We start from the raw sequence: 23,363 nt of genomic DNA on the forward strand, positions 1-23,363 counted from the left end.
CAAGCTGGGTGGCACGTCCTTGAGTTCCATCTTTCACTCCTCCCTGCCTCACTAAGAAGAGCTCTATTGTTTTTTCAGAGGACTGACTAAACAGCTTGTGTTAGCAATATGAAAGAACATGCAACAAAACTGGTTTGAAGCAATATTTGCAGACTACAAACAGGGCTTATGTCTTGAGGTTAACTTAAGGTCTATATTTAAATTAAGACTTATGAAGAAGAGGGGCATATCTGTGAAGATAATTTCAAGTTAGGTAAGTACTGACTTGAGCTAAACTGAAATAACTCACTACTAAAATCAAATAAGAATGTATTTACAGGTATTTGCAATAGCTTAATCCATTGGTTTAAAAATGGTTATATAGATACGTTTTGTACTTTTGAGACCACAAAAAAACATGTTTTGCTTCTTAAACAAGAGATAGATCTTCAGGGAGGTGTGATTTTGTATGTCTTAAGCATGCAAAAATCCAGCTGCATATACTCTGGACCTGATTTATCACTGTAATAGCTCATTACTCTATTATACAGTGGTCTAAAACAGCAGCTCAGGATCATGGAAGAGTGGTTGGCAACTGGATGAAACATGAATTCCTTTGACTCAAATCTGTCAGATGGAGAAAAGGGATGAGAAAGGTAATGCCACTGTACCTGTTGCCCTCTGCAGGGAAGACTCCTGGTGCTGGGCCAAGCTCCCTGTACAAGAAACCCAAAAGCTCTGAAGAACAGTTTCAAAATCTTCAAGCAGAGGAAGCTCCAAGTCTGACTCCCAGCACACTCCTCATTGCTGCACTGGACACAGCTGTTTCCACAGAAGAGCCTCCTGTTCTTCCAGCCACCTCACCACGGTCACAGGTAAAGAGACAGCTGGGAGTGGTTCTGTACCTCCAAGCCTGGCCTCTCCCTCAGCTGCCCGACTTCACTGAGTTTCAGGGGCCACAGAGACAGCAGGAGCACTTGACTGAAGTGCCAGCATGTCCCAATGCTTCCTGCTCACCTTTTGCTCTCACACAGAAGCAGTGGAAACTTCCCTCTTGGCTTCAGCCTCAACAAGGGAAAGGTCTTTGCTTTTGAAAATGAGATGCCAGGAATCCCCAATGGATAAGACAGGAGTGGAGGAGGGGAGAGGCAATCATAAAGCCTTTTTAATGTAAAAGCAACATGAAAATTTGCAAAGACTTCAGTGTCTCTACAGGAGTGTAATCTGTTGTCTGTTTGGTTTTTTTGTGGTTTGCAGGCTCGCCTCAGACAAGATGGGGATGTGATGCCCACCTTGGATATGGCACTCTTTGACTGGACTGATTATGAGGATCTCAAACCAGAAATGTGGCCATCTGCTAAAAAGAAAGGTGCTAAACCTCCCTTCCTCTTTCCCAAAAGTCATCCTGTAAGGCTTGTCTATGGTTAGTATTCATAGATGTGCTGAAGGACAGGAGATCATAGTGGTGGGGGAAGAGAGAAGCAGCATAATGCTGATTGAGTTTTGGGCTCAGTTTCAGAATGTTTCTCATTTTGGATGCATATTTGGAGGACAGAGTAAAAATGATAAATGGAGAGTGCATAAATAGGGAGGAGATCCAACTATGAAGGTTTAGAGTTCAAACTCTTGAAATTTGAGGCTGGTTTTACCCTGGAAAAATATATTCTCCAAAATGAAAACACTAGTGTGAAATCTTTTGTTTTTTACACAGAAAAACGCCGCAGTAAGAGCCCCAACAGTGGAAATGAAACCACAACAGCTGAAGGAGAGCCATGTGATCACCACCTCGACTGCCTCCCAGGTCAGCAGCAGCCTGCCAGAGTCATTTCTCCAAACACAGCATGTTTGAAATCCAGCCCAGGTTTTAAGATGTGCATTCCAGTTTCTACTAGTGATAGGAAGTGGCATGCAAGGGAAGGGCAGAGGCTCTCTGGGTGTGCTGTGGGACCTGATGGTGTCTGTACAAGGGAGCTGGCATGGGTGTCTACAGCCCTGCAGGTAAGGGGACACCTGAGCTGTGCTGACCCCTGGTCCTGTGTTGCAGGCTCTTGCTGTGACCTACGTGAACACCTCTGCAAACCACACAATCGAGGCCTTAACAACAAGTGTTATGATGACTGTATGTGCACTGAAGGTGAGTGCAGCTCTTTGCTCCCTGCCTTGCTTTAAAAGGCAGGTGTCTGCCAAGGAAGGCAGGAGCCTCCCTTGGAATGGAAAACATGAACCCCTTCCCTCCAAATTATTATAGCTTTGAAATTATGGGGCTTTCAGGCAAATATATGAGGAAAGGAATAACAGTTCTTTACTATCTATCTATCTATCTATCTATCTATCTATCTATCTATCTATCTATCTATAGTTGTAGCAGGCACAGGGCCTGCAAGGCCTCCATGGAGTTCAGCAGCCTAAGATAGGAAATGCAGAGTCATGATGGTTGGACCTAAGCCCCTTTTTCTGCCTTCAGACCCTTGCTTATCTCTCTGTAAGTCTATAGGTTACTTTCCTTTTGACCCTTACTATTGGACAATTTGTAAAACTCTTGTATCCTATATAAAGAGCTACTTTTGCCCAGCTTGGGAGAAGAGTGGTCCCCGAGACTTTTGCAGAGGCTGCAAATAAATACATCCCTGTGGAACCTCACACAGCCTTCTCCTCTCTCCCCCTGTGTCTGCCTAAGGCCCTTAGCAAGCTAAAGAGCTGGAATCACAAAATGAGCTGATAATCACTAAGAGCTGAGCTTGCTAAGGTAGCCTGCAGCTGGGAACTACCTGGGAGCCCAGGAAAGCTGTGCTGGGCAGGACACACAGGTGGTGTTCACAGGGCTCCCAGGAAAAGGGAAGAGTTGAGAATCTTGACTCCATGTTTCAGAAGGCTGATTTATTACTTTATGATCTATATTATATTAAAAGAAAATGATATATTAAAACTATACTAAAAGAATAGAGAAAGGATTCATCAGAAGGCTGGCAAGGGATAGAAAGGAATGATAATAAAATCTTGTGGCTGACCAGAGAGTCCGAGCCAGCTGGGCTGTGATTGGCCATTAATTAAAAACAACCACAAGACCAATCCCAGATGCACCTGTTGCATTCCACAGCAGCAGATAACCATTGGTTACATTTTGTTCCTGAGGCCTCTCAGCTTCTCAGGAGAAAAGATCCCAATGAAAGGATTTTTCATCAAATCTACCTGTGACACAAGGCTGCGCTATCTGGAGCAGCAATGGCCAGCTGGGGATACCCTTGTGCCTAACATGACTTTCCCAAGTTAATTTCAACTGAGCTTGTAGCAATTTAGTAGGTGTGGGAAGGACTCAGGCTTTTGTTTCTTAAAACTATTTCTGAAGAATGCACAGCAGCCTTTACTAGGCAGGTGCATTATGAAAGTGTTAAAAGGCAGTCTTCTGGTCTAAACATGTTCAGGATCAGCTCCAGGCACTGAGTCTTGCCTGCCAGAAAAAAACTCTGTTTGCCAAGCTTTGTGACCTGCATTAGGTACCCAGTCATTTGACCTGGCTCTTTGCCTACTTTTTACCCAGTTCAATGGGCAGCTTTCCTGGAGTTGCAATGTTAAATGATAATCTTCACCCTGGGCGTGTTGTGTAACACCACAAGGTCCTAATCAGAGATGACCTTCTGATAGATTAGCCTAGAAACAAGAACTGTGTTTCTGCAATCCTTAATGAGGCTGCTGTGTGTCCTGTGTAGCATAAAAATCCCCAGAGAGGGAAGATCCAGGTAAGATAGACAAGAGGCTTAGATAGGAGTAGAGCTCTGATCTTGCATGCTCCCCTTTTAGGAGGCCAGTTTGCCCTGGGGTGATTGCTAATGAGGGGCACAAACCCAGCTCTTTAAGGTAGCTGGTCTCAATGTAGCCCAGGGACATAATTCCCAAGGACTGCTATGTGACATCATCTGGATCTCCAGTGTACAACCAAGGAAATTTTGAGCTGTCTTATTACAAAAGCTATAAATCCTCTGCTGCCTGCTCTAGAAGTGAAATGAGCTGCAGTTTCTAGAATGATCAAATCAGCTCCTGCCATGCCCAATGACAAGATCCTGCACTACTGAAAAGCAGGGTTTTCATGGGAATTATTTACCCACAGGCTATAGCCTGTTTGGCCCAACTAGCTACACATTCTGGTGTAACAAAGTCAGACAAGAAACAGCATAAAATCAACCTCTTGGAGCCAGAAACCAAGTAATTACCATGACCAGAGGCTCCCATTACCTTCCACTGCCATGGGAGAATAGGTACTCTTGGTTTTTACAAATAAAATGCCTTTTTTCCCCTTCATACTCACCCATGCTGTATTAGCTAGCTTCCTTCAGACCGTGCACATTGAGCATCTAAAAAAGAGAAATTAAAGGAGATGAGCAGTGGGCTTTGGATCAGACCCCCCAGTAATAACACTTCAAAATCTCTTCCCTTCTCTCTTGAAGCTTCAGAGAAGTAAATAGCAAGGGGAGGTCCCTAGTCATTGCTGCTGCACATTAAGTCTGTAGTAATTTCCCAGTGGAGAGATTACTTAGACAGTAATGGGAAGTAATAGGAGGAAACCAAGCAGGGCTTCCATAAAATCACTGGAAACAATTGGAATAATTCATTGGTATTTCAAGAATCCAGGGGAACCTGACTGAACAATGAATCCCAAACCAGAACAGTGAGGCAAACAGAATGGCAGTGCCCAGAGAGCAATATGCCTTGAATGTGAGGCATTTCTCTCTCACCCTATTTGACACAGCACCAGGACTGTCCCCAGTGCAGCAGATCTGAGGCAGAGAAATAGTTGGTGTTATTGCTGTAGTGAGCCCTGGTCCCTGCTCACTTCTGCACATTGTGAAAAATGCCAATCACTTGTTTTTAGAATTTTGAAAGTTTAATAGTAATAAAATGGTTATAAAAATAGCAATATAATTAGAGTAATAAAAATTTGAATAATTGGGATTAGGACAATACGAGACAATAGCAACAAAGAGTTATGGACAGTCTGGGTACCTCTTTCTGGGCAAAATAAGCCTGAAAAAGGACACACATTAACAGAGGATTAACCCTTAAAAGCAACAGCCTGTTGCATATTCATACATCTCATACATGATGCATAAATTCCATCCAAACACAGGATTCTGTCTGGGCAGTGTCAGCTTCTTCCTCTGAATCCTGACAGTGTCTGCAGGGCTGAGCGAGGCAGGAAGAAGTTTGTTTCTTCTGATAAGGGAGCAATAAATTCTCTTTCTCTGAAAGATTCAGGTGTCCTGTGGCTGCTATCTCAGTGGGAGTACCTCATTCCTCTCTTTAAAAAAGTATCTTACATAGCACAGTTTCTATTTTAACATTCTGTTATAACCCAAAACTATATTTAACACACTACTTAAGAAAATGAATACAGCATTACTTTCTAACATAACACATATCATATTCATTTTAATATTTGCAAAAAGCCAATCATAAAATCTGCATTTTTCACAACGTCTTTTCCATAGGGCTGCGCTGTTACGCCAAATTCCACCGGAACCGGAGAGTGACCCGGAGGAAGGGGCGCTGTGTGGAGCCTGACTCAGCCAATGGAGAGCAGGGATCTTTCATTAATGTTTAGGAGGGTGGGACTCCTGCCTGGATGGTCAGGAGCTGGGGTCAAACTGTTTCTACCTAGCAGTGAGAATTAGAGGAAAAAGCTGAGCAAATGATGGAAGCTGCAGGCTCTGAACATGCCAGGTCCCAGCTAGACTGGAATTAGTGTTCATTATAAATACAGTGGCATCAGCCTTTTCCATAGCAGGACTGCACTCCCTGTCCCTTCCTTCAGCACACTCCTGCCACTGAATTGAGCCCCCCTCTCCTAGTTAGTAAGCAATGATCATGACTCCCATTCTGATGGTCCTGGCAGGAAAAGGCTCTGCAGTTTCATCTTCTCTCAAGAGAGGCAAGATGTGGAAGATCCTTCGGGGCCAAGGGGATATGAGCTTAAACTTTACCCCTTAATTATTGCTTGAGAATAAAGATAGACAGATCCTCCTTAAGGACTGGAAGTTCCTAGAGGAGAGGAAATTGGTAGCATCCAGGTGGAATCAAAGATGGGAAATGGATCAGCTGCCTGCCCAGGTGAGAGGGGACCCTCTGGCAGACCTCTTGCTCTCTCCCTTTTTCACTGCTTCAGATATATTCCTTAGCTCTTACACACTACCACTGCATCTTGGGACCTGTCATCTTTGGGACCATCCAATTCCACTCCATCCTTCCTTCCTTTCTTGCTTTCAGAGAACCACCTGGTTTCTGCAAGGATATGGCAAGACATCCCAGCCTGTAGCTCTCACTCATTTTTCTATCCTGCCAGGTCTGTTATTTTTAATTACTATTTTTAGGAGCTTTCTGGGGAAGTGATAGTTTTCCTAGTGAGCCAAAAATAAAGTTTTTGGTAACAGGAGATAGGGACAGGCTGTTCCATTGTAGTAAAACCTGTGACATGTTGCATGTGTGTTTCTGTGATATGTAAATAAAGATATGATGGATACCCTTTGTGCAACTCTTCTGCTTTTTGACTGCACCCAAGGATGTGGAGGAGCCAGAAAAGCCTATGAGGAAGTTGGTCAGCAAGTAACACTGGTGACTTGAGGTAATCACACACAACAATTGTGCCACTGGTTGAAAAATTTCTCTGCCCAAGGTTGCCTGTATTCTCACTCAAATTGGAAATAACTGTTTCTACCTAGTGTAGCCAGCCAGATGTTTTAAACATTTTTATATTAGTACCTTTATTACTGGCTTCAATGATATATTGGAGCAACAAAGGCTTTGTGTGTTGGCCTGGAGTCGTGGTAGCTGGTGAAGATGTTTTTTGCTACTGCTAACACCCCAATACCCTGACTTCTGCAGCTATGAAGCTTTTTATATCCCAGAGCCTGGAGATGTATAGCACTTTCTTTAGGAACAGAAATATTAACCATGGTACTTGGGCAGAATCCTCTTTACACAGCTTCCCTAAACCCCCTATGTTCCATTTAGTTAGTCAAAACTCCAACTTGCAATCTTGTTTATGCTACAGTGCCCCTTTGCATTGTGTATTCACTCAAAAACTGTGAGAGTTACACTTTACATCTCTAATTTGAGTGCCCACTCATGGCCACAGAGGAACTCTGTGAATGTCACAATGTCACTTCTGACCTGTGCACACCTGCTAAAGGAGGAATTTCTATGGGAGCACTTAGGCAAAACCTACCACAGAGCTGGATGCAGCTGTTTAGATTTCTGTTTCCAGCATGACAGGCTTAGCACAAAAGACAGAAGTAAAGAAAGGTGGTTTGCCTTCAGCTCGATGCCCCAGCAGCAAGGATTCAGTTTATTAACCCAGGGAGAGCAATGCAGCCCCTCCTTCAGCCCAGATGTGAATAGTGGGTGGTGCTGCCAGAGCCATTGTCAGTGGAAGCATAAAGGGAAAAAAGGCTCCTAATTGATCACATTCAATTGCAGAGCTCTCAGCCTCTGGTCTGTGTGACACTGATGAGAACCACATGCACAAGCACTATCAAAACCAGGTTTGATATCACACTGATTTTCAGTGCAGGAGCCAAGGTCTGGGGGGAACAGTGCAACTGAAAGCAAGAAGGATAAAGATCCTTCTTTATCCTTGGTGATGCAGGCATTCCTTGCCTCTTACACTCCAAATGGGATCCTTGTAGGATCGTGGACAGTGTTTTGGGCAAGACTGTTGCATATCATGAAATACAAGCAAGTCTGAATTTTGTCAGAGCTTTTAGACTCTAAAAGGAGACTTACTCCTTCAGTTCTTGCTTTTTCAGCCTTCAGTCTGCTATTAACTCTGAATATAAAGAAAACATTTTTCTTAATTGGTGGGATTAGTTAAGGTGAGTGAAAATTCAGTTAACTATCATCAGTCAAGTTTACTGATACAATTTACAGATTACTGGATTGATTGCTCACATTGGAGTTTCAGAAGGGGCCTGTGACCAAGTGTCATTCCTGCTGAGCCAAGCTGTGGTGTGGCAGAGGTGGAGCAGGAAGGGTGAGCAGTGGTACAGGCACATGCTGCACAGCCACAGCAGCATGAAAACAATCAGCCTGAAATATGGGTCAGCCAGATCAACTCCTGACTTCACAACTGCAGTGCAAAGGAAAGCTGTTGAGTAAATAACGTGCAAAGGCGTGGAATGCAGGAGCAGCCTGTGATATAAAACCCCAGGGCAACATTTGTCCAAGCCACTTGTGAGCACAGCAAAGCTTCTTAGTGCCACTCTGTGCTGTCTCACAGGCATGACAGCAGCTGCAGAGCATCACCATCATGGGTTACTCTTACAGCTTTCCCCTTTCTCTCCAGTATCTCATAGTCACAGTGCTGTCAGTAACAGTTTTGCCTTTGGGGGCATTAGGTCTGAAGAAGAGAGAGACACAAATGTCAAGCAAGACTTGATTTATATGTTCTTCTCAACTGATTGTTTAAGAAACTCAAATTAAGAATTCACACAAGCTCAGCTTCTCTGCTGCCCCCAGAGAATTTAAGTCAGAGCTCTTGCAAGATTGTCTATTGTCTTGAAAGGACTTTGGACCAGGCCCAAACCAGCCATAGCAGGACTCTGTGCAATAATTCTAAAGTTAATCACAGAGCATGCATGCAAGAAAGGTGAGTGACAAAGTCCTGTTCTACAGCTACTGCTGTTAGTAGCCTCTGAGAGTCCAAGGGTTATGCATCACCTTAAACTGCTCTCCAAGGGTGAGAATCACTAAACATGGAAAAGAGAAAACAGCATGTTGATTTGACATAATCATTTCAGCAGCTGCCTGCTCTGCAAATGCTGTTGAATCTCAGGGATGTTGCTGGTAGTTGCCAAAATTATGACTGCAAGACAGGCAAGGAGTGGAAGCACAAATTAAAACACTTGGGAATCATTCTGTCTCAGGTCTGTAATAGTCTGCATTCATTTTCGCTTGGAGGTGTTTTATTGAAACTCTGTCTCTTCCCTCCCTCCCCCAGTAATTACCCCGTTGTAAATCCACAGTGTGTGAAAGTGCTTCAATTTGAAACCCATGCTGTACCAAATTGTTCACATCCATGCCAGTCATTCTCTGCTACATGAAGCCTGGAAAAAACATTGCTTTCATATTTTTTATCAAAAAAAACCCCAAGGGCTGTTGTTGTCTTGGAATGTTCTGAGTGAGCATATGTACTCCATAAAACCACCTCTGGTGTGTCAGTTCATTTTCTGGAGTGCCAGTGAACCTTGAATAGTGGTCTCTTAATGATATCTCAAAGCTTTAGTTAGATTTTAGAAAATCAGAGGAGCAGCTCGTTGCTGCTGAGATGGGAAGGACTTCCAAGTGCATTTGTCAGGACACCACATTAATGTGACCCTCTCCACTCCCAGATCACCTTGCCAGTGAAATTGCAGTGAAATTGCAGGAGGAGGCTTTCCATCAGCATTACAAAATGCCTTCAGTTTCCCCTCCAATCCAGATAATGATTCTGTTTGCTGATTTCCTACTGGGATTTAAAAGGGAGTTTGTAGAGCCAGGCAACTTCTATATGCCTTTCCTCACTACTTATTTAGAAAGGCTCTGTGGCTAATAGATATAAATTTGTGCTGAGGTGGTGCCTCCACTGCTCTCACCTCCATGGCCAGGGGCAAAACTCAGAGATACTGGTGTCAGCTGCAGCCTTCAGTTGTCTTCAGACTAAACCCCTAGAGAGGGGAAGGAGGGCAGAACTATGAGGAGTGAGCTTGTCTCCACCTCCAAGGGCCAGCAGGAGCAATTGTATTAACTCTATGGAATTAACCCTATGGAATTGCTATCATCATACACACCAAAGGTACAGTGTCCTGAAAATGCAAAGGAAAGCATTTCTGCCTTATTAGCCTCACTTTTATGCTATCAGGAAGGGATCCAGCTGTGTATTGGGCTTTTACTCAGTCTGCACAAGGCAAACCAATAGATTTTTAAAAACAACTGATTTTGCATAAAGCAGCTAATTGCTTGGTATTGGTTGCAGTGAGCTGAACTCACTTGGAGCAGTCTCCTAGTCACAAAAGTGTCTGTATCCAGTCTCCTGGGTAACCTGCTTCTCCCTGCAGGCCTTCTTTAACTTGCTGCTTATCTTCCTCACCATGTTGTGTTGCTTTATCAAACCTGGGGAAGGGAAGAGAGACAGTGGGTTACAGAGAGAGGCAATTTAACAAGGTACACCAGCACAGAGTAGAAACAAGCAACCCCCAGATCACACAGGTGTGAGAGACATACAAATGCATCATGTCAGTCATAGCTCTCATTGCTTTCATATCCATGAGATAATTCCTAAGTCCCTTGAGTCCATGACATGCAAGCCCAGGATATAATAAGCAGGGATGAATTAGCTGCATGATACATTGATGAACAAAATGAAATCAAATGCTTTTATTGTACAAGGGGAAATGCTTTGCATTAAACAGAGAACACATCAATACAAATTATGGTTCATGCTGCATAAATGATAATGAGACTGTCTCAGGCTGAGTGAGAATGCTGAAGGGACCAAAGACACCCACATTGTCACTATAGGACACGAAATAAAACAATGCAGACATGCAACTCTCCAAGGTAAAAAAGAGAGAAGTTTAATTTCTGACTCCAACATTTATAGATTTCCAAAAGTGACAGTGGATTGGGGGATGACAGTGTCACCTCTCCAATGACACTGGACAAACCAACAGTCCACCAAATTTCTCCTCCTCCAGAAAAGAATGCAAACCAATAAGTAATTTACATGAAGTGCATGAGAAAGTTCATTACAAGAATATAAACAGCAGAAGGCTTAGAAAAACTTTAAAAAACAGGGTGACACCCACATGATGCTGCATCCTAACAGTGCTTATCGTTCACCTGGGATAGTGGAATTTATCTCAGAACAAACAGTTCTCCTTTGATGGATACCTGTCTTGGCAGAAGGGCATCCTAGTGCACTTCACACACAGCACTGAGCCAGCCATATGGCTATTCAGTCTCTCTGTCTTTCCCCCCATCCCAAGTGTCCTAGATTTTTGTCATTTACGTTGAAATCCAGCCATTCCTTGACTGTGGTATTTTCTGGGTCCCCAGGATGAAGGAGGAATTGAGAATCTGACTCCATGTTCTTAGAAGGCTAATTTGTTATTTTATTATCTTATATTATATTAAAGAATATTATACTAAAGCTATACTAAAGAATAGAGAAAGGATACAGACAGAAGGCTACAAAGAATGGTAATGAAAACTCCTGACTCTCTCCAAAGTCCCAACACAGCTGGACTGTGATTGGTCATTAAGTTAAAACAATTCACATGAAACCAATGAAACACCCACCTGTGGATAAACAATCTCCAAACACATTCCAAAGCAGCAAAACACAGGAGAAGCAATCAGATAATTATTATTTTCATTTTTCTCTGAGGATTCTCAGCTTCCCAGGAGAAGAATCCTGGGCAAGGGGATTTTTCAGAAAATATGACAGTGACACTTGACATTACTGGAACCACAAGCATTGATCTCATTTGATACCCCTGCTTCTGTAGATAGAGACAGGACTTCCCTGCAAGACACAGCAATGTGTCCAGGCAAGACACAATAACAGAGGTGAAGGCACAGCTCATGTGTCATGTGGCAATAGATGAGTTACATTTCAATCTTTCATTTGGAAGTGACATATTCAGAGACTCCTGAGGGGACTTTCACAGCCTTTTTTGGGTTTTTTTACTGTTGTTCTGAGCTATGCAGCCAGTCAGTTTTATTTTGATGCTTCCTAGCATTTTCTAGGTAATTTCATTTTGGCATTTAATGCTTTGCCTTGGGAAATCTTGAAGTGTGCTGCTGTAAGCAGTCAATAGCACTCAGGACACGGTCAAGGCTGGATTGCACTGCTTTTGTGGCTTGTTTGAGAATGTCTGACAGTAACTTCAGCACTGCACAATTCTCACTGCTTGAACTGGAAATGAGACTGAAGGATGACTCATGCATTTCCACATCCAACTTCTGCAATGAACCTCTGACCCAGCTACCTTCTTAGAGGCCCCATCTTTTCTTTGAGAAGGAATAATGACAAGAAAGGAACTAACCTAGTAAGACATTGCAGCCTTACACTGCAGACAGCATACATTAGGCAAGGATGGGAGGGTTTGAGAAATGTCATCCTGACCTCTGGGTTTTGTTATTTCATTTGCTAGACCTGGGGAGAAGGCTGCTGGTATGAACTGGACAGGAAATGGTTATAGCTGAACTGTGTGGGGTTGAATTGGTCACTTACCAACTTCCCTAGCTCTAAAATGAAAACAGATTTCTTTTGGAATAAGAAATGAAGAACTTGTTGTTTGTACCAGGTTTTTAGGCAAACAGTTCAGTCATCTAGTTCTAGGGAAAAATCCAGGGCCAAAGGAAGCAACTGAGTACCTGCCAGCCACCCTAGCTACCTGCTTCAACCCCTAAGACTGACCTTAACCTGACTTAGCTGCTGGGTGACATAGCTGAGCACAGTTGGCACCTTAAAATAACCTTTTTATTGGTGTCTATCAACAGTTTCTTTGTCACTCCTTACTCTTTGGTCACACCACTGATAGATGCACAAAAACTCTCTTCCTGCAGAAAGCTGCTAAGTCCTTTGCACGCATTAGCTTTCCCAGACACTGATTACAATCAAAGTATAATGTCCAACCTTGTCTCACTACATTGCATGTGCAAGCAGATGGAAGAGTTTGGCTGGGTTTTTGCAGCCAACAAACTGATATTTGGCTGGGTGTTTGCAGCCAAGAAACTGATATGTGCATATTTTTAACTTAGTGATGGCTTTTGAAACAAAATTACAGAATTGTTAGGGTTGGAAGGGGCCTCTGGAGATCATCTAGTCCAGCTCCCTGCCACCCCCTCCCCCTGCCAAGGCAGGGTGACCTGGAGCAGGTGACCCAGGAATGTGCCCAGTTGGGTTTGGAACGTCTCCAGAGACACTCCATGCCCTTCTAGGGCAGCCTGTCCCAGTGCTGTGCCACCCTCACTGTAAAGAAGTTCTTTCTCATGTTTAGCTGGAACCTCTGGTGTTTTAGTTCATGCCCACCGTCCTGTGACTGGGTACCACAGAGAAGAGTCTGGCACCATGCTCATGGCACCCTCCTTTGAGGCACTGACGAGATCAGAAGCAGAGCAGTTCACGTCAGGCAGGCAGAGCAGCCGGGCTGCCTCCTCGGCTGGAACACCTCTAACCAGCTGCCACTCAGCAAACTCCAACACAGCCCCCCTCTGTAGCCACATTTCTCTTCACAGAGAAAAGCAAGGCACAACTCTTCCCAAGAATATTTCTGGGTTTCACATTCTCTGAACCTCAGAGAAAGTAAAAACAACTCTTATCACTTGCTGTGCCTGTGTTTGTGCAAAAATAGAACGCAATATGGAGATTGTTCACCCAAAGTGATGGTGTTTTGTTTCCTTGGTCTATCAGGGTGTGTGTGTGTCAGGACTGTCGGCTGACAGTCACGAGATTGAGTGCAGTGGAGTGCTTGGCAGATTCCGTTTAGATGTAATGTAATATAGTATAAAATAATACTGTATAATAAAGTAATTAATTAGCCTTCTGATAAGCTGGAGTCAGATGCATCATTCCCTCCCCTCCTCGGGGGCTCCATGCAAATTCTGTACCTGGTGCTCCCCAGAGCCGCCGCGCACCGCCCGCCGTGTCCGGGCCGGGCCCGGGCGGGGCCGGGGGCGGTGTCCCGGCTCCTCCCGCCCTTCTCCGTCCCCGAGCCCGGCCCTTGCCGGCTGTCCCGGGGCTGCTGCCATGGAGCTGCCGGCCGTCAGCCTCAAGGTAGGGGCTTCCCCTGCCCCGGGGCTCGGGAGCGGGGCCGGGGGAGCGGGAGGGCGGCTGGGGGCGGCTGCGGCGGGCTGAGCCCCCCGGGCGCTCGGATCGGATGGGCCCGGCCCTCCCTGGACCCTGCTCCTCTCGCATGTTCTCCGGCCGCATGCCCGGTACAGATCCTGGCTGAGGCCCTGCTGGAGCTGCGGAGCCCTCCGAGGAGGAAAGACGGAGCCCTCCGAGGAGGAAAGACGGAGCCCTCCGAGGAGGAAAGACGGAACCCTCCGAGGAGGAAAAACGGAGCCCTCTGAGGAGGAAACCCAAGCCCTCTGAGGAGGAAACCCAAGCCCTCTGAGGAGGAAAAACGGAGCCCTCTGAGGAGGAAAAACTGAAGTTTCTGCTTTTTTTTTTTTTTTTTTTTTTTATCACGTGGGCAAAGGCTGCAGAAGTTCTGGAGTCCGTGAATGCGAGTCGGGGGGAGGTTTAGGTTGGCTGTCAGGAAAATGTTTTTGAGCAGGCTCCCCAGGGCAGTGGTCACAGCGCCGAGCCTGTATGAGTTCAAGGAGCATTAGGACAACGCTCTCAGGCACGGGATGGAATTCTTGGGGTGTCCTGTGCAGGGCCAGGAGTTGGTGATCCTGATGGGTCCCTTCCAACTCAGTGTATTCTATGATTCTTGGTTAAAACCACCAAGTGATGACTCCAAAGTTTGCCCCTGTTTCAGGGATATTGTTGAAGTGGCCAAGGACTGGGCAGAGACAGCAGCTGGCTATTAACTAGTGTCCATGAAGGTTCCTAGATCAGCTGACCAGAGCTAAGCCAAGATAAACACTGCACAAGATCCTGAGGAGACAAAGCTTTTGCTTGTCAGGCAAAGTGTCTTAGAAAAATAAACCCACTTACTTGAGGCTTATCATCTGATACATAACTGCAATTGCTTCTCTGCTGGATAGGGCAGGCTCCACTTGTGGGCACTTTGGAAATTTCAGTGAATACCTGATAACCACAGAAAGGAAATATAAGAGACTTAAGCAGTAACATAGCATTTTTCACTTTTGGAAGAAGCACTCCTTGCTTCAGGCCAGTAGATGTTAAAATCATACTTCGTTTGCTTTTGATGTTGATGCTTGATTCTGATGTCTTCTTTGCTACCTGATATGTGACACTGTTTTGTTTTGTCTTTCACATTTTGAGAGCCCTGAGATTTCTAGGTGTTCGTGTCCTTTCCCAGCTTCACTACTTTGTGATTTTATTTAATACAGCATGGTTCAGGTGCTATCTTTGGTTAAAGCTTTGTCCAGAGACTGAAAGCATCACAGATCACGTCAGGACTTTTTTTGCTGATTTGTTAAGCTGTGAGCAATGGCCTTGGACCAGGCTGCCTATGGGTTGGATGGGAGAACAGTATTATCTCACTACCATTATTAATTCAGCTTTGTACAGGGCAGCTTTCATGTGGCTGTATTAAAGAAAAGATTGGTGTTCCTATAATGATGAATACCTCTCTTACTAGTTCACCAAGAAAAGCAACTTCCCTCATTAGAGGCAAGTAAGCAAATGGATTTTTCAAGGCCCAGCTTGTGGATTATATTACACTCTGGAAACCAGCTGATACTTTGCTCTGACAAGTTTGGACTACTGTGTGATTCCCAGGGCACTAGGAAGATTAAAAGATCTTGCCTTCTGCTTTGTTTTTTAGCTTGGTTTGATTATTTTTTCCCATGCTAAAACAACAGTAAAAACTAAGGACACTTAATTAAAAAGTTTGCCAACACAAAATACATGTTCTGCTGTGGGAAATAGAGATAGGGGAGCTGAAAAACACTGACTTTTCAATTAATGAGTCACAAAGACAACAAAACTAAAATGTTGCCTTTCTTCCTTGTTTCAGGCAACCATTCCCCAATTCTCTTGCAGATAAGTTTGAGTTTGTCTTGGGCAAACTGTTTTCAGCATTAAGAAATTCCTTGTTGTCAAGTCTGCTACTTCTGCTCTGAGCTGCAAAGACAGGAATTGGGAGTGAATGGTTCTACCTACACTTTATTCTGTTCCTGAGTTAGGGCCTGATTCCCTATAAAATACCACAAAAGTGGGGAAGATTCTTACTCAGAAGGGGCCTGGAAATAACACACACTGCTGGGATTCATTGGCATGATCTGCTTACTGGTTCTGTGAGATTCCAAAGATGAGCCTTGTGATAGAAGTGCTTCCAAGAAAGCTGCATGACTGAGCTGTGTTTGTGCCAGAATGGAGCAGTATCTTAGCCTTGGGGTAGCTCTTTAAGCTGCTTGCAGAGCTGTAAAATGAAGGTAGCAGGCTTTGCCCTGGAGTGGGTGGGGAACGTGCTCATTGAACAGGATCTGCTGGCTGGGTTCTAACAGCCCTGCTCAGCAAAGCACGGGGGAAGCAGCACAGCCGTGCTTGTGCCATGACAGCTTGACACCTGTGATTACTGAAATAATCATGCAGAGCCTCGAAATACAACGTTTGACTTTGATCAAGTCTGGACAATGCCCTACAATTCATGTGCCTGGAAACACACATTTTGTGCTTAGGCATTTTTTAAATGCTAAGTCACAGAATCAAGGAATAATAGAGATGTCTGTATGCCATGTGATTAAACCTCCTACTCAAAAGCAAGGCAAACTGCAAAGTTAGATCAAATAGCTCAACTCAAAAATCAGCTGAGTTTTAAAATAAGAACAGAGCCTTGTCAGCCCCATTGGATAGCCTGTCCCACTGCTTAAACACTCTCATTATTGTCACTGTTAAAATAATGAGGAGCATCCTCACAGGTGGCCACTCAGATTCATATTTTGGTTGTGTGTGTTCTCAGGTGAATGTCACTCATAGAGTAGGTGAGCTCGCTGGAAAATAGAAATTTAGATACAACAAGAAAATAATTGTAATTTGGAGCTGTTTCATTTTTAACTTGGTCCAAATTCAATCTTGTGCTAAGCTCTGTGCTGAAGCATGTTTAAAGGAGTTCCTATTCCACAGAGTTTCCCATCTAATGAGACCCTGGCAGACCTAGGCTCTTTTTAAGCTTGGCAATTAGTTCCATCACATGCTGGGATTTGCAAAGGAGGCAGGAATTCTCCTCAGCTCTCCCCAGTTTCCAATGGGGTGCTTTTAATTACATGGCCATCCTTTTTCCCAGAAGAGATGGAGACAAAGGACCCACCTTTCTTATTTTCTGCTCTCACCACTAGTTCATCAATAACTTTGGAGCTGTTTTCTCAGAAGAAGAAATGTATGTCTGTCTTAGCTACAGACTTAAGTCCTTGGATAGATGGAAACATTTTAAATTCTTCTGCTGTTCTATCAGGAGACTGCCTGCAAATTAACTAATCTCACATAGTAACTTGTAGGTTTTTATTAACACTATATTTTCTATGTTGAAGCACACCAACACCACCAGCCAATTCCATATTGCACTGAAGAGCTGTCAGGTAAATTGGACTAATAACTAATAAGGGAATATCTTGGTTTTATTTCAGCAGTCATTCATAGTATCAGCCCTAGCTTACCTGACTTCTAAACATACTTCATAATTTAGTAACTGCAATATTGATCTAGACAGCTTTAAAAAAACCCACCCTGCCTAATTATGTTAACTGGTGAGCTTTGAGGGGTCTGGAGGGTATGGAACATGCAATTAAATACTACCTAATTAAGAATTTTCCTGATGTTGTGATAGTCTCTTGAGTAAATGCTATTTGCATGTCTCCACTCTCATATCCAGGAATATCTTGTATTTTACTGATTAGCAGTTTTTCCAGTGTGTCTGTGGTACAATTTGGGAGAAGGAGAAGCATGAGGGGTGGTGAAGCATTTTGTAATCTTTCATGAACAATTTAAAAAATTAATTAGTAAAAATCTGTCTGAGCAGTGTTGGAAGTTACAGCAAAGTGTGGTGAGTGCTCAGCAGCTGTGATGGGGCAGTGCAGTGAAGGAAGAGCAGGAAAATCATTTGCATTGTGGTGTCCTGGCAGAGCAGCGTGAGCCCAGCAGCTGGGCCAGCCCTGTGCTTTCCTGACTGTGCCTCACTTATGTCACAGCTTCACAGCTTCACTCTCTCCTCCAGCAACTTGTTTTGTTTTCAGTTAGAGCATAGAGAGATGTTTTAAGTCAAGGAATCTAGCAGGGTGTCAGTAGATCTTAATTTTTTTGTGTGTCTTAATGCTCCTATCTGCATACAGCTTTCCTGTGTTCACTCAGTAACTTAGGCTTTTGCTGTGTACTCATGTCCCAGTTTTCTCTTTTTTTTTTTTTCCTTTGGGATGGGGGAGTGTGCTTCAGAGGGGTTTTGGTAATGTAGGTTTGGTTTTTTTAATACCAAAGTCAGCAGAAATGCCAATTTGAAGCCTTTCTCACAGCTAGAAAAAATGAAAGTGCACCTGTATCCCATGGATCCTCTGATATGTCCAGGTTTCTGCCTTTCTTTAGTGAGGCTGTTAATAGAGCCTGTCTTCCAAATTCTTGCTTTCACAAATGTTTAGAGAGTAAATATGAGTGATCTCCCTTTGCTGGAGTGACCAGCAGGCTGTAGATGTAGAAAAAGCCTGAAGTGATATATTTTTGTTCCCATTTGCTCTCTGAATAAACATGTAGGGTATGTTTCCTTGGTTACAAAAATGGCAAGTGGTGGTGAAGAGAATCCTTGTACCACTTATTACAGTACAATCCTTTTTTCATGGATTTGTCCCATTAAGCACAAGGACCAGGATCACTAAGGACACCTGCAAAGTACAGAATTTGTGACAGCATTGTCTTCCTGCTACTCAGGGCACTGCTGGCACTTGGACCTAGTGGCTTCACTGGGAGGGAAAAGCTGTGTGCTCTGGCAGGATCAGGGTCCCAGAGTCCTGGAAGAAGCCTTCAGGTCTGTTAATACTGCAGTGAGATTGGACCACTGCTCTGAACAGACTGGAAGGAGGCAAAAGAATGATTTGCTGAGGACTGGAGGGAAATTCTGGGAGCTGCAGGCATGGCTGTCTCTGGGCTTTTTGGTGATGGGATGCCAGATTGGTCATGTATAAACTGTGCTAGCACAGTGTTAATAAGATTGCCTGGCTTTCTGTGCAAACTCTTCTGGAGTTCCAAAATTAATGACTCACTTAGAAAAGGCTGAGTGGTCCCTGAATCAGATGTTGACAGAGATGACAAGAAGGGTGAATGACTACAGTGTAGCACCACAGGACATACTCAGCAACAGATGTGGAGAAAAATAGCTTTGTCTTCACTGTCCCAATTGCTTCACCATCTTTCTGCACTGGTTCATGGGTCCAAGCCACTCTTCCACCCATCCCTTGGGAACAAGATGGTGCCATTGATCCTCCCAGAGTTCTCCCAACATGCTAACCTGTCTTCCTGTTTGTTGTTTTTTTTCCATAGGCCATCATTCTGGTACATTGGCTGCTCACAGTGTGGTGAGTGATTAGTGTCTGGCCTGGGGGAGAAGAGGGTATTCCTTCAAACTAGGAATGGGATGTTCCCTGGGAATCAGCACTCCCTGTTTGTGCCTGTTTGCAAGAAAATCCTACATCTAAGAGTGAGGTGTTTGTATGGGAACAGGGATGAAACCAAACTGTTGCAGGCTGATTGTGAATGTGAACTGGTTTTTTTTTGTCTCATTTGGCAGGGGATGCATGAACTACATGTTGCCACTCTCCTATGCCTGGGGAAATTTCAGTGTCCTTGCAGTGGGGATCTGGGCCATTGTGCAGCGAGATTCCCTTGATGCCATAACCATGGTGAGTGTAAGAGTGCTGGTCTCCCCCAGGCTGCTCAGGAACAGGGTGGAGGGCAGAGTCTTTGAGCCAGTGATGATTTTCAGCTGCTCCCAATACAGAAGCTCCCTGTTTGGGTGGGTTTGTTTTTGGTTTTTTTTTTAAGAGTTCATAAATCTATGAAGTCTGTAAACCATGGTGAAAAGCATTCACTGTCAATTATTTTTCTTCTCAGAGATGAGACATACTTGATTCTTCCTTTTTTTCACAACCTGCTGTTGTGAATTGTAATGCCAGATGAGGACTCCAAGTGTTTCATATGCTTCAGTTGGAGGGGCTCTGTAAAACCCTTTTCTGAACATTGAATAGATTAGCAAAAAAAAAAATAAACAATTCTAGAATATATTATGAGAAGATATCTGACAGGAAAAGGCATGAAATACAAGATCATTTATCTAGGAGCATCTGTCTGCCTGGGGCAGTGCCAAGAGTGCTGTGTGATACTGGGGTGAAGGATGATTGTGCAACACAGACCTTGCAGGAAACAGATACTGACTGTTACTGTCGGTGGTTAAACCCTTGTTCTGTTCATGTCCCATTCTCTGTCCTTGTTTCCAGTTCTTGACTGGCCTGCTGCTCACAGTCCTCACAGACATCATTCACATCTCTATCTTCTACCCTTCCAACGACTACCTCAGTGATGCCAAGCGTTTCAGCGTGGGCATGGCCATCTTCAGCCTCCTCCTCAAGCCCGTGTCCTGCTACTTGGTGTATCGGATGTATCGGGAGCGTGGAGGAGAGTACACCTTGAACATAGGTAGGAGCTTCCTCTGCTTCCATGTCAGGACTGCCTTGCACTTTGGACCCTTCAGCTGAGCTCTGTGCACTGGGTTCTGCCCTCCATTCCAGGCAGACACAGACAAGGTGCTTGCTCTGTCTCGCTCATGTTTGTTATCCCATTTTGTCATTCTGGTGTGTCTTTGGCCTTAAATTTATATTCTTCCTCTCTCCCCTTGCAGAACTGAAGATGTTGACATTTTGACATCCCAACACCATTTTGCCCACAATGGTGTTGAGAGGCTTTTCCTCTCTTCCTCCTCCTGCATTTGTGTGTTTGTTGGGAACTCTTGGGTGTCCTTTCTTTGTCAACCCTTTTTTTTTTCCTTCAGGGGGAGAGTAGAGGCAGTATTTCCTCTGGCTGGATTATGAACAAGAGGGAAATAAATCTGGATTTCTAACTCCATGTGGGCCTCACATGTCCTCCTTACCTTGATTGCTTTGGACTTTGTTCCTCACATGGAAATTGGGACTAATGTCTACCTGATGGGAGTTAGCTTAGAGACATTTAATTTTCCCCTGGTTGTATTTGAAAAGGATAATGTGGAAGATTTGTCAGAGAGGATGGGCTGTGGCTAGATGTTCTGGGTTTTGGTCAGCTTTGCCAAGCATTCCTGGTAGTAATTCATGCCTGGGCAGCTGCCAGGGATTGATTGTTTGCCAGGGATTGTTGTTTGAATTCATGCTGGCAAAACCTGCAGCCTGTCACAGTTGTGTTTGTCATCCTGAGAAGGCTGTGCAGGAAAAAAGATGGTGTACCTGCATTACAGTATCTGGAAGCTTTGGTGGTGGCAAAGCTCACATTCCTGTGAAAAGAGGTGGAAACCTGCAGGAGAGGAGAAGCCATGGAAAGAAACCATGGCTTAGGGCACTGTGTGGTGTTTGCACCTCTCTGCTAGTGGAGTGTGGATGTCATCTCTGCCAGCTACTTGTGACAATCCAGATGGATGTGTCTTATGTCTCCTGGGTCAGGAGGCATGTGAGTCACCTGCAGTGCCTTTTTTTGTGTCAGTTTTTATTAGCTGCTCATGTGCTTGTCATTGGGATTCAATATCTGTATAGAAAGTATTGGTATCATTGAGGAGTTCATCTCTTGCACTTCTTTTCAACCACACTATGCCAAACTGAGAGTCTCCTCTCAGGCACAGGTGGGAATTAAGACACTTTGTAGTTTCATATCCTCTCCTGAACTGTCTTTCTTACAAGATTTTCAGTACTGTGTGTTGCTTTGTGATGAATGTGCTTGACAAATTTCCTCTTATTTTCCTGCTATCTGGCATTTTCTTTTGAACCCACCAGTGTTGAAATTTTCCTGGCCTTTTCTGTCTTGTTTTCCTTCTACACTAAGTCCCTCTTTGTTGCCTGGGAGCATCCTTGCTGCTTAGAACAAATCCCTCATAGTCTGGTGGCTATCTGTGATTCAAGTTGCCTTCTCCCCATGGCAAATGCCCATAGGCAAAGAGCTGTCCATGGATATTCTCTGCCTCCTCTTTCCCTGCTCATCCCCTGGACAGTAACATGATTTTGCACAGACAAATTGTTCATGGTGCAGTTAGGAGCACTGCTGGACTCAAATTTGGTACCACACTTGATGCATAGCTGCATTGTTGGGAAGAGTGGTTCATGGATGTATCATTCCTTTAAATCTATGCTGTCAGCTAGCCACAGTTCCTGCAGCTTCTGGCTCTGTCTGTTCATTTTTCCCTGAGTTCTCATGCACTTTATCTTGCTGAAATGCAGCTACAGGAACCTGTTGTGCTGCTATGGGGTATTGTGGGTCCTGCTTTCCACACAGCCCTGTGGCTGCTGAGAGAGTGGTTCTCAAGGAAAGAACAGGCATGTTGGAAGGATGACTTTCCTTACCTCCTGTTTAGTGAGGATCACAGACCACAGGTGCTGGGGGAGCTGGTAAAATGTGTGCTCCTGAGCTGTTAGTTTCTTCTAGAGCATTCAGTTCTTGTGCTTTTGCCTTTGTGCCAAGCTTGTTCTCTTCCATCTGCATTCAGGTGTCACCAGTGCAGGCCGGGACAGCAGCAGCTACGAGCCCATTGATCAGCCAGAGGCTCCTCCACAGTGGCCTTCCTCAAGCAAGGCAGCCCAGCCACCCTACTGAGGCACCCTGCAGCCAGCAGAGACACTGCCCTTGCCCAGCCAAGCCTTCCTCTTCCCACTGAGCAGCACCTGCTACTGGGAAAATAAGAGAAGATCTGATGTTTCTTTTGCCTACCTAAAGGTTAGGCAGATGGGTGCTGCAGTAAGTCCAGGAGATCTTGGAGGTGTCATGTTCAGCACTGTGTAATCCCAGTGCTCTCCTTTCTTCCCTCCCCCTAAATCCCTCCTCTGTACCTGTGACTGCATGCACCTTCTGCATCTTCCATTGTGCTTCCTCTTCTTTATAAGAGAAGCACTCAAAGTTCTCCTGGACAAGCAATCTTTAAAAGGCTTATGGACTGCCTAAAACAATACAGTGTAGCCTGATTTTATGCAGATGTATTTCCAGGAAACACCTGGGAGTTCCCAAGAGCTTTTTTTGATGGCATTATTTAACTTCTTGTGCTCCCAGTATCTGGTATTGGGTTTTATTAACTGATGCTTTTATGCAAGTTGAATGTCCTTCAGGATACTTAAAAATGACTGTTGAATGTAGATTACAAATCCTTTGTGCCTTGAAATATCCTTTTGCCTTCAGCTGCTTGTCTTAACAGAACTTGAAATGTTACATTTTTCTAAGAAAACTATAAAATGAACACAGATTTTCTGTGTTAGAAAAAGTTACACTGGTCACTTATGTCTCATTTGAAAATGTGGCTTTTCCTGAGGGCTTGGGACTGTAGCCAGGCAATCTGGGAGGGTCATTATGGGGGAAGGTCTACAGGGCTCTGATGGCTTTTAGCCTAAGCTTTACTCTGAGAAATAGAAAATACTGCATATAATTGTGGGTGGGAAGATGGGCTAGTAAAATGATTGGGGAAAGATGGACTTATTTACACTGTAGATGTGAGTTCCATTGGGTGTGATAA

At 44.3% G+C, this 23,363-nt stretch overlaps 2 protein-coding genes across 2 annotated transcripts in view; both read left to right on the forward strand.

The window, feature by feature from the left end:
• The window catches only part of DRAXIN (dorsal inhibitory axon guidance protein), a 15,773-nt gene extending 9,278 nt beyond the window's left edge, over window positions 1–6,495 (forward strand). The window contains exons 3-7 of the mRNA XM_054647876.2: window positions 667–854; window positions 1,237–1,348; window positions 1,691–1,780; window positions 2,024–2,113; window positions 5,463–6,495. Of these exons, the coding sequence (XP_054503851.2) occupies window positions 667–854; window positions 1,237–1,348; window positions 1,691–1,780; window positions 2,024–2,113; window positions 5,463–5,575 (593 nt within the window). The 3' untranslated portion in view covers window positions 5,576–6,495. The remainder of the gene's footprint in view (window positions 1–666; window positions 855–1,236; window positions 1,349–1,690; window positions 1,781–2,023; window positions 2,114–5,462) is intronic.
• A 7,132-nt stretch (window positions 6,496–13,627) lies between these two features.
• On the forward strand, window positions 13,628–23,118 carry AGTRAP (angiotensin II receptor associated protein). Its single transcript, XM_054647872.2, has 5 exons — window positions 13,628–13,786; window positions 19,172–19,206; window positions 19,419–19,530; window positions 20,125–20,323; window positions 22,350–23,118. Exons 1-5 carry the CDS (start codon window positions 13,760–13,762, stop codon window positions 22,454–22,456), a joined length of 480 nt encoding a protein of 159 aa, XP_054503847.2. The 5' UTR covers window positions 13,628–13,759; the 3' UTR covers window positions 22,457–23,118.
• The last annotated feature ends 245 nt before the right edge of the window (window positions 23,119–23,363 follow it).

This window comes from Agelaius phoeniceus, chromosome 24 (assembly GCF_051311805.1).
Source record: "Agelaius phoeniceus isolate bAgePho1 chromosome 24, bAgePho1.hap1, whole genome shotgun sequence".
Classification (NCBI taxonomy): domain Eukaryota; kingdom Metazoa; phylum Chordata; class Aves; order Passeriformes; family Icteridae; genus Agelaius; species Agelaius phoeniceus.

What these genes read in the sequence shown, in the direction of transcription:
- AGTRAP (XM_054647872.2), top strand. Translation starts at nt 13,760, where the DNA reads ATGGAGCTGCCGGCCGTCAGCCTCAAG. An exon ending in TGCCGGCCGTCAGCCTCAAG is followed by an intron (nt 13,787 to 19,171) that starts GTAGGGGCTTCC and finishes TTTTTTCCATAG; the next exon opens with GCCATCATTCTGGTACATTG. An exon ending in CATTGGCTGCTCACAGTGTG is followed by an intron (nt 19,207 to 19,418) that starts GTGAGTGATTAG and finishes CTCATTTGGCAG; the next exon opens with GGGATGCATGAACTACATGT.